This window comes from Thunnus albacares, chromosome 17 (genome assembly GCF_914725855.1).
Source record: "Thunnus albacares chromosome 17, fThuAlb1.1, whole genome shotgun sequence".
Lineage (NCBI taxonomy): Eukaryota > Metazoa > Chordata > Actinopteri > Scombriformes > Scombridae > Thunnus > Thunnus albacares.
Window position 1 is genome coordinate 25,112,774 of NC_058122.1, and position 17,473 is coordinate 25,130,246.

General features: G+C 40.1%; 1 protein-coding gene across 1 annotated transcript; it reads left to right on the forward strand.

Moving 5' to 3' along the window:
* Window positions 1-4,183: 4,183 nt before the first annotated feature.
* LOC122967226 (myosin heavy chain, fast skeletal muscle-like) lies at window positions 4,184-16,676 on the forward strand. The gene is made up of 41 exons (XM_044331752.1): window positions 4,184-4,207; window positions 5,575-5,624; window positions 5,745-5,967; window positions 6,121-6,264; window positions 6,431-6,587; window positions 6,709-6,736; window positions 6,824-6,935; window positions 7,020-7,112; window positions 7,203-7,266; window positions 7,416-7,514; window positions 7,624-7,727; window positions 7,826-7,964; window positions 8,076-8,194; window positions 8,302-8,451; window positions 8,533-8,703; window positions 8,794-9,100; window positions 9,237-9,307; window positions 9,410-9,497; window positions 9,586-9,703; window positions 9,810-9,933; window positions 10,030-10,166; window positions 10,295-10,550; window positions 10,848-11,090; window positions 11,203-11,379; window positions 11,499-11,644; window positions 11,761-11,851; window positions 11,949-12,338; window positions 12,439-12,565; window positions 12,641-12,759; window positions 13,422-13,618; window positions 13,739-13,922; window positions 14,011-14,176; window positions 14,317-14,441; window positions 14,590-14,898; window positions 14,978-15,181; window positions 15,269-15,394; window positions 15,522-15,692; window positions 15,828-15,932; window positions 16,015-16,110; window positions 16,210-16,347; window positions 16,564-16,676. The coding sequence occupies exons 3-41, from the start codon at window positions 5,764-5,766 to the stop codon at window positions 16,579-16,581; spliced, it is 5,817 nt and encodes a 1,938-aa protein (XP_044187687.1). The 5' UTR covers window positions 4,184-4,207; window positions 5,575-5,624; window positions 5,745-5,763; the 3' UTR covers window positions 16,582-16,676.
* Window positions 16,677-17,473: the final 797 nt, after the last annotated feature.

The window sequence follows — 17,473 nt, forward strand, 5'->3', positions numbered from 1 at the left end:
ACATGTCCCCACAACGTGAAAATGAGCGGCTTAATATATGAAATGTTAATTAAACACATTTCATTAACAGCTGCGGCTTACTGAACCTCACTACCTACTTACTCCAAACACTGAAGGTCCTGGTTCAGAACTGTTGCATTCATAAATCAGATTAAAATATTGGATAATTTGAGCATTTATTGAAATGAAAGCATGTGAGAAGTTTAGAGGGAAAAATCACTATTTGGTGGAGCTGTTAACAACTCATAGACATCTGAAATGTGACCCCGACTACACACTGCTTTTTGTAAGACGTCAAAAGCCAAAAAGGTTGGAAACCATTGGTTTCATTTTTAACAATGTGTTGTATTTTAAAAGCTTGTTATATTATCCATTGTGTCAAATCTTCATCTGAAAAGTAACTAAAGCTGTCAAATAAATGTAGTGGAGTAGAAAGTACAATATTATCCTCTGAAATGTAATGGAGTGGAAGTATAAAGTAACATCAAATGGAAACACTCAAGTAAAGTACAAGTACCTCAAAATTGTATGTAAGTACAGTACTTGAGTAAATATACTTTCCACCACTGCTCAATATTAACAAATGCATGTTAGCGATTGGTCACTGACTGAGGCAGAAACATGCTACATGCAAATTGAAAAGGAGATGCTCTCCATTGTGCATGCCTGAATTAAGTTTCACAACTACATAATTGGAACACATGTCACAGTATACAATAACCACAAGCCTCTTGAAGATATCTTTAAGAAATCACTGCTGTCTACCCCCATGTGTACCCACAGAATGCGTCAACTGCAATGGTATGACTTAACAATCTGCCTGACACGCTGTCCAGAGCACAGCTTCCAAAGAGCATGCCAGAGATGGATGACCTAGAGTGTGTCTCTATATTCAACTCAGTTGCAGTTAGCAACCAGAAGTACACAGAACTTCAAGAGTGCACAAAAAAAGAGCTAAGCTGTCTCCAACAGACAATTCAGCACGTGTGATCCTGGGAGCACAAACATACATGTACTATATGTCCACAGTTGAAAGAGTTCATTTGTCAGTTCATTCAAGTTTGTAACATCTGGGCAGTGGTTAACACTATCTATCTTGGCTAAGCAAGAACAGTCAGAGTTACAAAACAAAAACATGATAGACAACAACAAAGGCATAGTCCTTAATAACATAACCTGTGTTTCTCATTATTCTTTGGGGATAGTGAGAACAGGAACGTAAGTGGTGAAACTTTGTTAAGATGAGATGCAAAGAGAGTGGCACCTTAAATGAAAAAAGCCATTTCTGGAGTGTCCAAGAGTGTTTGTTGTTTCACTCATTGGGTCTGATGACAATACTGACTACTCAATGTAGTACTCAGTCTGATCTTGGCAGGCTTTACAATTTTGTCCCTCAGGCAGGTGTTGCTGCAGAAGGATGTCATCACATTTCCAAAAATCCCAAAGTCCTAATGGCTGTATCATTGTTTGTTTGGCACTATGTTAATGTCCTAAACTTGTGTTGGGTGAGGACATGTGTATGACTACTTCTGAAAGTATATAATGGGGTGTCCTAAGCTAGTGTTTTGCAAAGTGATCCTATTGACAAAATACTACCAAGGAGTTGATCCAATTGTACTTGCAAAGTAGGACAGCGGTGTCTGAGCTGAATCAGAATTTAGGCTTTCCTCAACTAATAGCAGGCTGTCTGGCTATTACTGAGGTTGCTACTGTTGCTAACAAACCCAAGTTTGCCTATGTAACTTCAGGAAAAGTAAGGCACTGGTATCTGTCTAACTGTCAGTACAGGGGTGGACTGTTGCTATCTAGGATCGTGAGAAGCGAGCTCTAGAGCTCTTGTGCCTTAAGTTTCTCTTGATTTGTGGCTCAGGGCTGTAACGCTCCGTGTAGCCAGAGGGAGAGAGACATTCAGAGGCACTGTCACTGTCTGATAGATGGTGACCATGTACTGAACTGTGGTCAGAGATGCTGTGGTCATCATCTGATCTGTCCATTGTCTGATCACATTTCTGGGCCAGAATCTCTGCGTATGGCCTTCTAAAGCTTCTACTGCGTGAATGCCTATCTCGACGCAGTTGGTGGACATGGCGGTTACGCTCAGTGTCCCTATGCTGCCTTTTGTCACCCCCCTTTGGACTGTTATGAGGGTGATATTTTGAGGCAGCAGACCTGTATGATGCTTCAGTGTTTGAGCTGGCAGGCTCAATTGTTTTCCCTCCTGATTTGGAAGTGACAGCAGTTTCCCAAGCCACCTGTGTCATCTTTCTTATCTCACGCAGTGAGGGGTTACCTGCATGCGTCATAAGTACAACGTGTACGCATGGATGTACCACTGAGCACCTGAGGAGCCTGGTTATTTGGGCGTTTATAGATGATTTTAAGGTTAGCAAATTTAATAAAATGATCCAAATTTAATATATTTAATAATAGTTCATATAAAATATTATAAAAGCAAAGGGAAACATCTTTGGCTTGAGACACAAGAACGAATGCCATAATTTAATTGTTCGGATATTCACTTAAATTTCAGGTCTAAGCGATACCTTCACACAAAGAAACACACAAGAACGAAATCCAGCAGTGTTTCCTGCATGTGGCTGTAAATAGTTCACAGAGTGGAGACACACCCGGACACACCTGCCCTCAATCAAGCCAATGAATCACCACCATGGCCTCCTAGCAAATGTGAAACCCCCCCCCCCCCCCCCAACCACACACACACACACACACACACACACACACACCACTACCCACAATCAGAAAATACAACATGTGCAACCACGTCTTCCCTGTATGAATGCACAAAACCCATAGACTAGATGTATAACATATACTGTATAACTGAATAAACCAGCTGTAAGCAGTGAAAGTGTCTAATGACTTTGAGACAGAGAAAACTATATCTGTGAGTAAAACACATGCAGAAATGTAAAATGAAGTTAAAAAGGTTGTAAAATCAGTTTTAAAGTTATAAGGTTTTAAAGTTGCACAAGTTAAATCAATTTTTTATGCTTTGTTCTTGTTTAATTCAACATTAATACTAGCAAAAGGCACTTGGGCAGCTGTCAATTATTTTCAGGATTATGAAGATCATTTTACTTGGGAGCTGATTCCACTAATGTCTCAAAACTAGAGTCACATAGTTTTTCAAGGACACTGACTCTTCATAACAGCAACAACATTAGAATCAAATGTAGCACGAGGATAAAGACCTTTGATATCTGAGTGGAACTTATTATAGGTCTTATCTCAGCCGAGTTGGCAAATGTTCCTCTAGTCCTTCTAAGGGAAGGTATAATACCATTTGAACTTCATGGAAAGAGCCAAACATACAATTTTATTAGAGGAATATGAGATGTGCCAGTGTCCTGGAACCAGCGGCACTTGGGTGCTTCTCCAAAACTTTGTTCCATTCTTGGCTATGCATGTGTAATTGCAAGGGTAAGTAGAGACGACCTCGTGTTATAAAATGATGAAATCCCTCTCAAATAAGTCAGAATCTAAATTTATGGGAGCAAATTATCTATTGGAGCAAAACCAGTGGTTCAAAAACCAGGGAATATATTCCAACAACATCTATTTTGGGACATACTTTGGACATTACCATGAAGTTTTATATGCAGAAATAAAGCCAAGTTAAATACATCTCTGTAAAACATGTTGTATGATATTACTAATATTACATGTCATATTTCAAAACCAATATATGGTGTTTAAGGGTTTTAAAGTTACAATGTTAAGTGTGTTTTACTTATTTTTATGATACTATGGCCCTGAAACTAAATTTTACTGTATTTCAAATATCTGAAATGTGGACAAGCTCTGACACTCAATACCAATGACATTTAGAGTGCATCTTACTAAGAGTTTATGGGTTCAAAAATGGATGTCAAGGCACAACCCCTTTAATAGATTTAATAAATGCTTAAATATGTATTTTTCATTATTTTCTTCTTTTTCATTTTTATTTTTACACAATTCCAATCCTTGTCAGCTTGCTTAATATAGAAGCTATTTTTACAATTTAGGAATGACGTGTATTAGACACAAAAAAGCTTACTAAACCTGAGATGTCAACAGGTGGGTCTCAAGATGACAGAGATACTTGACCAAATCGAGTGGTCGACTGCTGCTGACCAAGCAGTTCCAGCCTCTATATAAACAGCAGCTTCAGGCTCTTCTGAGAACTGACAGGCATCTCACCCAGGTTAGTGCTTTGTGTGTGCTTCTGCTCATCTTACTTACAATTTACAATTTATAATTTCATTAAGCTGACGCTTTTATCCAAAGTGATGTACATCTGAGAGCTGATATAACACAAGCAGGGATCTAGTCAGGAGGGACTTGCTTTGACTTCAATTTAAATTAAACATGAATGTCATGTGACACTTTGTCATCACGTTTTTAATGTTGAGTAATCTCAACCGGACAACGATGGCCGAAGAGCAAAACCTCCTATCTGAAAAATGCACTTTTTTGAGAAAACTAAGAACAACTTGTTTTCTTGCAGAATGCTATTTGTTAAGGATACCCAATACATAATACACTGTTTTTGGACTATATTATTATATTATGTGTTAACAATACCGACTAGATATTAATGCCTCGCAAAGAGCAGATAGGAGCTTTTGCACTTGATGTAAGTTGGAAGAGGTTCTACAAAACGATGCTCTAAATTAAGTTAATAATTAAAATTAAATTAAAAGAATAATACAATTAAATTTGTTCTCAGGTAAAAAGATGTAGTAAATGTAATAGTTACTACATTGCAGTATACTAGGGTCAGAATTCCTTAAGTGGGAAATTCCTTAAATTCAGTGTATTTGCTTCCTTGTCCACTGGAAATGAATGTTCAGTGATTGTGTAACTCACTCGTGCTGCAGCTTCTCTACACACCCAGGGACTCTGCGTTGTGTTTTTGTTTTGTTGTGTGACTTTTCTGTCACAACGAAGGGTGGGATTATCTCGCAGACAGACTGAATATGAGCAGCCTTCCTTGTTCTCATCATCCAAAGTGAAATCCGCCAATCAGAAAATTCTGCAGATAGGAGGTTTTGCACTTTGGCCATCGATTTAGCAGACGCTTTTATCCAAAGTGATGTACATCTGAGAGCTGATACAACACAAGCAGGGCTCTAGTCAGGAGGGACTTGCTTTGACTTCAAGTTAAATTAAACATTAATGTCATGTGACACTTTGTCATCATGTTTTTAATGTTGAGTAATCTCAACCGGATAATATCATTAATCAAGGATGTTTCTTTTTAATGTGAAGCATGAGGCAAATATAATTTTTCAACTAATCCTAATAGCTAATTTAGAAAGGCTCAGTAGAGAAAAATATAACTGAGATTAGAGTCTTAATAATCAAAATATTTTTAAATTACTGGAGAGGCTATGAAAATGGTCAACTCATATAACAGGTAACTGTAAAAGTTTATGGACCCATTAAAGTTTCAATAATTGGTTTAAATTTATGTAGTGAGACTATTGTTTACTGATGTAAGCACTAGGCAGTGGGAAATATTTTAATTTTGAGTCCTGTGCAATGACCATCACAATCTTTCTTTAACAGTATCCTCAGACTACAACAGATACTGTGCTGCTCATCTGGGATAAAGGGGGGTAAGATGTCAGAAACAACTCAAAGATCCATAATATCAAATAAAGACACTACATATAAATCATTTAAACTATAACAGAATGAAATATATTTAATGTAATTCGAACTCATCTTGTTTTCAGTCCCAACTAAACCGCCATCATGGGAGACCAAGAGATGGAGGCCTTTGGCAAGGCCGCCATATACCTCCGCAAGCCAGAGAGGGAGAGACTTGAGGCTCAGACCGCTCCGTTTGATGCCAAAACGGCATACTTTGTGGCTGAGCCTGAAGAGATGTACCTCAAGGGTAAACTCGTCAAACGAGAGGGTGGAATGGCCACTGTTGAAACCCTTGAAGGGGGGAAGGTAGGTGAATGAATACTTTCTTTGAAATACTTGACATACAGTCCTTTTAAAACCTTGATAGACTTTTTGCACCATTTGTTATGAGACCATGAAAGTGAAAGAGGATCACATGGATCACTTTTTTTTTTTTTTTTTACTGCATTTCCCGTTAAGTCTATCACTGTAAAGGAGGAAGACATCCATCCCATGAATCCTCCAAAGTTTGATAAAATTGAGGACATGGCCATGATGACCCACCTCAGTGAACCTTCTGTGTTGTATAACCTCAAAGAGCGTTTTGCATCATGGATGATCTACGTGAGTGTTTAACTTGATACATAGATCAGAGTGAATACACACAGGTCATCAATAAAAAAACTTTATACACAGTAATGTTTGAAGCTTCAATTTAAATTATATATTTGTCAAATGTAGAGGCAATGTGTTTAGATTTAGTTTAGTGTGAATTCTCCCCTCTTTTCAGACCTACTCCGGCCTCTTCTGTGTCGTCGTGAACCCCTACAAGTGGCTTCCTGTGTACGATGCCGAGGTTGTGGTAGCATACAGAGGCAAGAAGAGGGTTGAGGCACCGCCCCACATCTTCTCCATCTCTGACAATGCCTATCAGTTCATGCTCACTGGTAATATATTTTATGACACACAAAACGAGATACAGCAGATATGACATGAAATATGTCTTTTATATTTATACCGTATAAGGTACTTACTGAGAGATTACATGAAATCATTTGTTCATTTCAGATCGTGAGAACCAGTCTATCCTTATTACGTGAGTAATATACAAGCAACTGAATAACTATAAATGACATTTACAGATATGGAAAAAAACACTCAAGGTATCTTTCTCTTCCCCCAGTGGAGAATCCGGTGCAGGAAAGACTGTCAACACCAAGCGTGTCATCCAGTACTTTGCAACAATTGCAGTGGCTGGAGCTAAGAAGGCAGAGGCAGCACCTGGCAAGATGCAGGTAAAACTAGTTGCCTTTACTCAAAACATTTGTTGGAGAATTGCCTGTTTATGGTTTATATACTATACATATATCTTCTTGTAGGGTTCACTGGAAGATCAAATCATTGCAGCCAACCCTCTGCTGGAGGCCTATGGTAACGCCAAGACTGTGAGGAATGACAACTCTTCTCGTTTTGTAAGTGTTAAAAGGGCCAAGAATAAACTTCACGGAATCTTATTGGGCTACATATGAAGACTCCTGCTAACATTAATCTGATATGTTCAGGGTAAATTCATCAGAATTCACTTCGGAACCACTGGCAAACTGGCCTCAGCTGATATTGAAACATGTAAGTCATTTTTACATTTTGTGCAGGAACCTTTGTTTTGGATTTACACTTAGGTATGACGCTAGGTTTGAAAAGGTTTAATACACAGTTCTTTCCACTGTATGATGTCATGTGTGCAATATACTTCAATCTGACCTTGTTATTCTTAGATCTGCTGGAGAAGTCCCGTGTCACCTTCCAGTTGTCTGCTGAGAGGAGCTACCATATCTTCTATCAGCTGATGACCGGCCACAAGCCTGAGCTCCTGGGTATGTTACGACAGAATATAACAATTAGCAATTACAATGGTAGAATTAAGACAATAACACCAGGAATGTTGCAGGATTTAAAAAGTGTTTTTCTTCAAATCTTTTGCAGAGGCTCTTCTGATCACCACCAATCCCTATGATTACCATATGATCAGTCAGGGTGAAGTGACTGTCAAGAGCATCGATGATGTAGAAGAGTTCATTGCAACAGATGTAAAGCGTCCAATCGTTATTATTTTAAGAATGTAAAATTAAGAATCTTCAACGAGACTGTTGCGACTCACAATTATTTTCTTTCATGTACAACACAGACTGCTATTGACATCTTGGGCTTCACTTCTGAGGAGAAGTTGGGTATCTACAAGCTGACTGGTGCTGTGATGCATCATGGTAACATGCATTTCAAGCAGAAGCAGCGTGAGGAGCAGGCTGAACCTGATGGCACTGAGGGTAATTCTGATGATAACATCTTGTAACAAATCTACCAAGGATTTCAGTGTAATGTATAATGCTAAAATATGTCCCAGTTCACTGACAGCTAAAGGTTTGTTTTTCCATCAGAGGCTGATAAAATCGCCTACCTCTTGGGCCTGAACTCAGCTGATATGCTGAAAGCTCTGTGCTACCCCAGAGTCAAGGTCGGAAACGAGATGGTGACAAAAGGCCAAACCGTGCCACAGGTAAGACTAAGAAAATTTAGTGTTTGAAAAAATAAAAGGATAACGTTTGCATTTTGACATGAAAATATCATTCTGAGAAATGCTCATTACAAAATCTGTATTTCTAGGTCAACAATTCTGTCATGGCTCTGTGCAAGTCTATCTATGAGAAAATGTTCTTGTGGATGGTCATCCGTATCAATGAGATGCTGGACACAAAGCAGCCAAGACAGTACTTCATTGGAGTGTTGGATATCGCCGGATTTGAGATCTTCGATGTGAGTGGTTGAAAAATATGTGAGCAGTTCAAAGATCAACATTGTTTTGACATGCCACTGAATACATTTCTGTAATCACAGTTCAACAGCTTTGAGCAACTCTGCATCAACTTCACAAATGAGAAACTGCAACAGTTCTTCAACCACCACATGTTTGTCCTGGAGCAAGAGGAGTACAAGAAAGAAGGAATTGAATGGGAGTTCATTGACTTCGGTATGGACTTGGCTGCCTGCATTGAGCTTATTGAGAAGGTAAGACAAAGTCAGGTAGAACTGAATTCCTGCTTTCTGAGTACCGGCTAAATGATTGATTCTTTTCAATATGACATAATTTCCTCTCAGCCAATGGGCATCTTCTCCATCCTTGAAGAGGAGTGCATGTTCCCCAAGGCCTCTGACACAACTTTCAAGAACAAGCTGCATGATCAGCATCTTGGCAAGACCAAGGCTTTTGGGAAGCCAAAACCTGCAAAGGGCAAGGCTGAGGCTCACTTCTCCCTGGCTCACTACGCTGGTGTAGTGGACTACAATATCACTGGCTGGTTAGACAAGAACAAGGACCCCCTGAACAACTCAGTTGTCCAGCTCTACCAGAAGGCCTCAAACAAACTGCTTAATCTTCTGTATGCAGCCCATGCCTCAGCTGATGGTAAGAAACTAATCAGCAAAAAGTGGTAATCTATTCATTTATGTTACTGTAACATACAGTTTTCATGAGGAGATAAAACTGAACAGGTAAAGCAAAAGCAATGACTCAGTGGAATTGTTAAAACTATGAAATACAGATGCTGGCGGCGGCGGCCACAAGAAGAAAAAGAAGGGTGGTTCCTTCCAGACTGTGTCTGCTCTTTTCAGAGTATGTAAATCCTTCTTTGTTAACAGTGAAATACCATTTTGAAATAATTTTCCAATTGTATCTTAAAAGGGACATTTTTGAATGATTACTGCTGATCCACAGGAGAACTTGGGCAAGCTGATGACCAACTTGAGGAGCACTCACCCTCATTTTGTCCGTTGCCTGATTCCCAATGAAACAAAGACCCCAGGTAAGAAGCAAATAATCCACCTTTTTGCACTTTGTGCTTGAAGTATTAGAAGGAATTATTTTTAACAATGTAAGTATGCTATTTTCAGGTCTTATGGAGAACTTCTTGGTCATCCATCAGCTGAGGTGTAACGGTGTGCTGGAAGGCATCAGAATCTGCAGAAAGGGCTTCCCCAGCAGAATCCTCTATGCTGACTTCAAGCAGAGGTGATGCAATTTCCAGTATACACAAGTCAAGTTGATCTCAGCCGAGTTAAAACAGCTGGCTAAGATGTGGGGTCAATGTAGGTAACAACATAATTTTCTCTTGTAGATACAAAGTATTGAATGCCAGTGTCATCCCTGAGGGACAGTTCATTGACAACAAGAAAGCTTCAGAGAAGCTGCTAGGCTCCATTGATGTGGACCACACTCAGTATAGGTTTGGGCACACTAAGGTACGTTCTTAGACAATGTCAACAGTGTTTACTTGTGTAGATGCCTTGTGGTATCCATGTATGCTGATGACTGAGTTCCTTCAACTGACAATGCAGGTGTTCTTCAAAGCTGGTCTGCTGGGTTTGCTGGAGGAGATGAGAGATGACAAACTGGCTACGCTGGTGACCATGACTCAGGCTCTCTGCAGAGGATTCGTCATGAGGCTGGAGTTTGTTAAGATGATGGAGAGGAGGTAGGATTATCATACAGTACACGGAGCAGTTCTGTCAATTTGAATTGTAAAAATGTCACGTTATCATCACAAGTTTTACAAAATCCCATTACAGTAACATTAACACTTTATTCATATTTATTTTCCAGAGAGGCTATCTTCTCCATCCAGTACAATATCCGTTCATTCATGAATGTCAAAAACTGGCCATGGATGAATCTGTACTTCAAGATCAAGCCACTTCTGAAGAGTGCTGAGACTGAAAAGGAGCTGATGAACATGAAGGAGAACTATGAAAAGATGAAAACAGACCTGACTACTGCTCTGGCCAAGAAGAAGGAACTGGAGGAGAAAATGGTTTCTCTGCTGCAGGAAAAGAATGACCTGCAACTGCAAGTAGCTGCTGTGAGTAGAATATAAAAGCACACATACCTCTCTTTGTTTTGGTGATAATTTACTACAGTTAATTACATGTTTAGTAATTTAGAATGAATAACAATTTATTTATCAGATCTTAAGGAAGTTCAAATTTTGTGTATGCATTGTATGCACGCTTTGCCAAAGTCTAGCCTTTATTCAAATGAAATCTACTATATAAGTATTAATATTGCATGCTAAAGGAATACTAAATAAGAAATTATTATCTTAATTGTTAATCTAAAAAGCAGTATATTGGCTAACACATGTATGTTCAAAATATAGGAAACTGAGAACCTCTCAGATGCTGAGGAAAGGTGTGAAGGTCTGATTAAGAGCAAGATCCAACTCGAGGCCAAACTCAAAGACGCGACCGAGAGACTGGAAGATGAAGAGGAAATCAATGCTGAGCTGACTGGCAAGAAGAGGAAGCTGGAGGATGAATGCTCTGAGCTGAAGAAAGATATTGATGACTTGGAGCTCACCTTGGCTAAAGTGGAGAAGGAGAAACATGCAACTGAAAACAAGGTTAATTTAACTGAAATCTAAATGTATACAAAAGGAGGAAAATATGTCCATTCATTATTTAAATATATACCTTTCTAAGTGACATTTAAATTACCTTGCATGCCACTTTCAGGTGAAAAACCTGACAGAGGAGATGGCAACTCAAGATGAGTCTATTGCCAAGTTGACCAAGGAGAAGAAAGCCCTCCAAGAGGCTCACCAGCAAACACTGGATGATCTCCAGGCAGAGGAAGACAAAGTCAACACTCTGACCAAGGCCAAGACAAAGCTGGAACAGCAAGTGGACGATGTGAGAAAACATTGCTTTTGATAACACGTTTGTATTAGTAGCTTGTGTGTTAGAATTGACATTCCATGATGAAAAAACAAAACATATTTCATATCAACATTATAATATTATCTCAAAAGCTTGAGGGATCACTGGAGCAAGAGAAGAAGCTCCGTATGGACCTTGAGAGAGCCAAGAGGAAGCTTGAGGGAGATCTGAAACTGGCCCACGAATCCATAATGGATCTGGAGAATGACAAGCAGCAATCTGAGGAGAAAATCAAGAAGCAAGTTTTCTTTTTCATTTTTAATCCTTACATTGAACAATCGCCATAATGCAACACAATGATCCTGAGTCAAAACTAACACTGTAAGTGCAATAACAGTTTGTTTCCTCTTCCAGGAAGGAGTTTGAGACCAGCCAGCTGCTCAGCAAGATTGAGGATGAACAGTCTCTTGGTGCACAGCTTCAGAAGAAGATAAAGGAACTCCAGGTTAGTATTTGACATGAATATTATCACTCACTGACTGAAAAACAACTTGTTACAGTATGTTCCAGTCAACAATTCTTCTTCACATTCCTAAACCTAGGCTCGTATTGAGGAGCTGGAAGAAGAAATTGAGGCTGAGCGGGCTGCTCGGGCTAAGGTGGAGAAGCAGAGGGCTGACCTCTCCAGGGAACTTGAGGAGATCAGCGAGAGGCTTGAGGAAGCTGGTGGAGCAACAGCTGCTCAGATTGAGATGAACAAGAAGCGCGAGGCTGAGTTCCAGAAGCTGCGACGTGACCTCGAAGAGTCCACCCTGCAGCATGAAGCTACCGCAGCATCTCTCCGCAAGAAGCAGGCCGACAGTGTCGCAGAGCTGGGAGAGCAGATCGACAACCTCCAGCGTGTCAAGCAGAAGCTGGAAAAAGAGAAGAGCGAGTACAAGATGGAGATTGATGACCTCTCCAGTAACATGGAGGCTGTAGCTAAATCCAAAGTAAGTGTTTTCTTTATAAATGAAGGTTTTAGCTTTATACCCTTATGTTTAAAAACATCAACATGTAAATGCTGCCTTATAATATATTTATTGTTAATAGGGCAACTTGGAAAAAATGTGCAGAACTATTGAGGACCAGCTGAGTGAGCTCAAGGCCAAAAATGATGAGCATGTTCGCCAGCTGAATGACCTTAATGGACAGAGGGCAAGACTCCAGACGGAGAATGGTGAGTCTTCTAAAATAAAACCACCTGTGGGCGAGTCCGTCATTTTCACAAACTGATTTATATTTTGTCATTCAGGTGAGTTCTCCCGCCAGATTGAGGAGAAAGATGCTCTTGTTTCCCAGCTGACCAGGGGCAAACAGGCCTACACTCAGCAGATTGAGGAACTCAAGAGGCATATTGAGGAGGAAATTAAGGTATAACATGTTTATATCTCCTGTTATTAGATTTTAATACTGGTGGAACTGAGTACTCCATTTCATATACTAGAAACATCCCAAACACAATCATCTTCCAAATCTGAGTACCTCAGAAAAATCCTCCTTTTAAATCATCAGTCAAACATAAAATATCAGAAGCAGTCAGCATGAAAGGAAAGTAATGATAAACAACTATGGGAAGACTCATTATTTCCATATATTATAAACTATATTTAACCATTAGAGAGTAAATTGATGTTAAATGATTTTTTTACATAAACTTTGCTTTCTAGCATCATAATATTAATGGATTCTGTTTGTTTTTTTAAAAAAATTAATTTCCTTTTGGCCGAGTAACATCTTCTGAGGAAAAGCTCTGTTAAAGGTTGGATTTTGCAGAGACAGGCATGGGACAGTTAAAGGGTTTGGATGATAGTTGTGGGTAGAGAAAAAAATCTATTGTCAGAATGCCCATCCTTTGAATGAAATGCACCATAACATAAATAAAATAATTATGACAACAAAAAACATTTTGAAGAAGATTTACTAAGATACTTTTAGCCCTGGTGCCGTAAGCAGTTGTTTTAACTTAGAGAACCTATTTACAAAGTATTTCTGATACATAGATGAATGAAAATGTCTCTTGCCGTGTTTGTTAGGCCAAGAACGCCCTGGCCCACGCTGTTCAGTCAGCTCGCCATGACTGTGATCTGCTCAGAGAGCAGTATGAGGAGGAGCAGGAAGCTAAAGGTGAGCTGCAGCGAGGAATGTCCAAGGCCAACAGTGAGGTGGCTCAGTGGAGAACCAAATATGAGACTGATGCTATCCAGCGCACTGAGGAACTGGAGGATGCCAAGTACGTAAAACCTTTCTACTCTTTCACAAAAAAATCATTTTTGATCACTTTTTTTTGCTTTTCAGACAGTTTGTGATCTATATGTGCAATTAAGTACAAGAAAATACTTGCTCACTGCAGGAAAAAGCTTGCCCAGCGTCTGCAGGACGCTGAGGAGTCCATTGAGGCTGTGAACTCAAAGTGTGCCTCTTTGGAGAAGACCAAGCAGAGGCTACAGGGTGAGGTGGAGGACCTCATGATTGATGTAGAGAGAGCTAATAGTCTGGCTGCCAACCTTGACAAGAAGCAGAGGAACTTTGATAAGGTAAATGGTTATGAGGAAAGAAAAACAAATGTATTTAAACATAATTACATTAATGTAAATGCTAATTTTTACTCATTTACTCATTTAGGTCCTTGCAGACTGGAAACAGAAATACGAGGAGGGCCAGTCAGAGCTGGAAGGAGCCCAGAAGGAGGCTCGCTCTCTCAGCACTGAACTGTTCAAGATGAAGAACTCTTACGAGGAGGCGCTGGATCAGCTGGAGACCATGAAGAGAGAGAACAAGAACCTGCAGCGTATGTCAATGTCACTTTATGTAATGTTTACCTCTATAGGTGTAGGTCATGAGGTTTTGTGGTGGTAAAACCTAATTTCCTAGATATAATGTATACTGCAAGTTTCTCTAAACTGAATTTTGGCTTTGGTTGTTCTACAGAGGAGATCTCAGACCTGACTGAACAGATTGGTGAGACTGGAAAGAGCATCCATGAGCTGGAGAAAGCCAAGAAGCACGTGGAGACTGAGAAGACTGAAATTCAGACAGCACTGGAGGAAGCAGAGGTAAAAATCTAAATGACAGTATTAGATGACTTATATGATAAAATACAACAGCATGTGTATTTAATGGCATGTATTCATTTGAATTTTTCTTAAATGTTTCTGAGACAGACTGGTAACCTTTGGGTACATGTTCAACTTTTTCCTTAAGGGTACATTGGAGCACGAGGAGGCCAAGATTCTCCGTGTTCAGCTTGAGCTTAACCAGATCAAAAGTGAGGTTGACAGGAAGCTTGCAGAAAAGGACGAGGAGATGGAGCAGATCAAGAGGAACAGCCAGAGGGTGATTGACTCCATGCAGACCACTCTCGATTCTGAGGTCAGGAGCAGGAATGATGCCCTGAGAATCAAGAAGAAGATGGAGGGAGACCTGAATGAGATGGAGATTCAGCTGAGCCATGCCAACAGGCAGGCTTCTGAGTCCCAGAAACAACTGAGGAATGTCCAGGGACAGCTCAAGGTGAGCTTTATCTGATCAATGAGTAAAAAAATGTTGGAAAGCAAAGAAAATTAACTTTTTTTTTTGTCCATGTTGTCAGGATGCCCAACTGCACCTTGACGATGCTGTCAGAGGACATGAAGACATGAAGGAGCAGGTTGCCATGGTGGAGCGCAGGAATGGCCTGATGCTGGCTGAGATTGAGGAGCTGAGAGCCGCTCTGGAGCAGACAGAGAGAGGACGCAAAGTGGCTGAGCAGGAGTTAGCTGATGCTAGCGAGCGTGTCGGACTGCTTCACTCACAGGTTTGTCTTCAGTGATTCACAAGAAACTGCATTTATACGTAAAACATAATGAATATACATAACAAATGTGACTTTTTTAATATTCAGAACACCAGTCTTATCAACACCAAGAAGAAGCTGGAGGCTGACCTTGTACATATTCAGGGTGAAGTGGATGATTCTATTCAGGAAGCAAGAAATGCTGAGGATAAAGCCAAAAAGGCTATCACTGATGTGAGTTTACACCTCTAACTCTTCAATTTTATGAGTAATTTAATATTTTTGTATACTGCCTCACACTTATAATATAATAAGCTCATTATAACTTAAATTTGAATTAGAAAACTTCTCTTCATTTCAGGCTGCCATGATGGCTGAGGAGCTGAAGAAGGAGCAGGACACCAGTGCTCACCTGGAGCGGATGAAGAAGAACCTGGAGGTCTCAGTCAAGGACCTGCAGCACCGTCTGGATGAGGCTGAGGCCCTCGCCATGAAGGGTGGCAAGAAGCAGCTCCAGAAACTGGAGTCAAGGGTATGCACTGTATATAAATGGTCATTTTCTGGAAGCGCATCACACTTTCAATGTGTGAAATAAATTCTATGTGTATTTAGATTGATTGTGATCTTTGTAGATAATACTGATGGATCATTTATCATCTCTTTTCAGGTGCGTGAGCTAGAAAGTGAAGTGGAATCCGAATCGAGACGTGGAGCTGATGCTATTAAAGGAGTCCGCAAATATGAAAGAAGAGTGAAGGAGCTGACCTACCAGGTATTTCCTACTTTAAATAAAAACTACCTTAATATCTCTTAATTCTCCATTTATCATCACTTACAAGCATTTATCTGTGCAGACTGAGGAGGACAAGAAGAATGTGCACAGACTTCAGGATCTGGTGGATAAGCTGCAGCTCAAAGTCAAGTCTTACAAGAGACAGGCTGAGGAGGCTGTAAGTCAAATACGTTGATATGATCAATCATCTACACTTGGATCAATGATATAATTTGTCTTGTAACTATATGAATATTACTCCCTTCACCCTTCACAGGAGGAGCAGGCCAACACTCACTTGTCCAGGTACAGGAAGGTCCAGCATGAGATGGAGGAGGCTCAGGAGCGCGCTGACATCGCTGAGTCCCAGGTCAACAAGCTGAGAGCAAAGAGCCGTGATCATCATCATGGAAAGGTAAATTTGTTATATGTTGTTTGCAGGGTCACAATGTCAATTGTTTTTAGAATGATTTGATGCTGTGCACTTTTGATATTGTAAATCAATATCCAACCTTATAGTACTCAAATGATTACATACTTCCACATGAAGATGGAAGACAACTTATAAGGCAGTTTGTTTCATAGATTTGAACTTTCGCTGTTGCTTATGTATTTTCACTTCTTTTTTCAGGGTGAACATGCTGAATAAAGGTCATCATAGAGTTTAGGCCTTTAACAAAGTTCATAAAATATGAACATATGGTTGAGGTCTCTTTGTAATGTCAATAAAGATGATCATCGCAATCCTGGATTCTGTCTTTTTTTCCTGTTTGAAACAATTACTCCTAGACAGAGATGCAACTAAGTAGAGCAGCTGTAATGTCTTGTGGTATAATAGCAGAATCACTGGTCACACTTTGACTATGTAGAATCAAGTTTGCCTATATAAGATATTATATGACTAAACAGAACTCGTTGCCCACAGTGAGGAAGTATTCAGATCCTTAAATTAACAAAGCAGCACGGTGTAAAAATACATTGTGTCTTGCGATCAAGATTTTACTTCTGATACTCCAACTTCACCAAATACTGTTTATCTTTTGTTTTCGGTGGTGGAAGAAGTGCTCAGATCACTGGCGCCGGAAGTAGAGGGGGCCAAGGGGCCATTGTCCCCCAACTTTACCCTCCTCCCATAATCTTTTTACGTCGTGAATCACGGTATCCCCCCCCCCAAATGCCCCTATATTGCAACACTTACGGTAAAAAAAAAAAATACGCCTCTCGTTTGTGTTCACGTCAACAGCAACAGTGAACACAACAGCTGTGAGCGCGGTGCCAAAACGTTGGGTCCGGGGCTGTCACTGCTTCAGTCCCGAATGGTTTTAGCCGAGCCCCGAATATTACTGCTCCTCAGAACTGTTGTTTTACTGAAACAGAGTGGAGCGACAAGGGGGAGAGGGAGAAATATGGTGCTGCACATAACAAGGCGCATACAGGCAGTGAATGTATTACAGACAGTAAAACTACTTTTTATAGTAAGCGGATCGGTTTCCAGTGTTTCAAACCTTCCTCCACGTTTCAGCACACAGATCGATCCATAA

Excerpts from the sequence above, each read along its gene's own strand:
- LOC122967226 (XM_044331752.1), top strand. The coding sequence starts at position 5,764 with ATGGGAGACCAAGAGATGGAGGCCTTTGGCAAGGCCGCCATATACCTC. Across the intron at positions 6,936-7,019 it reads CAGCACCTGGCAAGATGCAG|GGTTCACTGGAAGATCAAAT; the intron begins GTAAAACTAGTT and ends ATCTTCTTGTAG. Across the intron at positions 12,339-12,438 it reads AGGCTGTAGCTAAATCCAAA|GGCAACTTGGAAAAAATGTG; the intron begins GTAAGTGTTTTC and ends TATTGTTAATAG.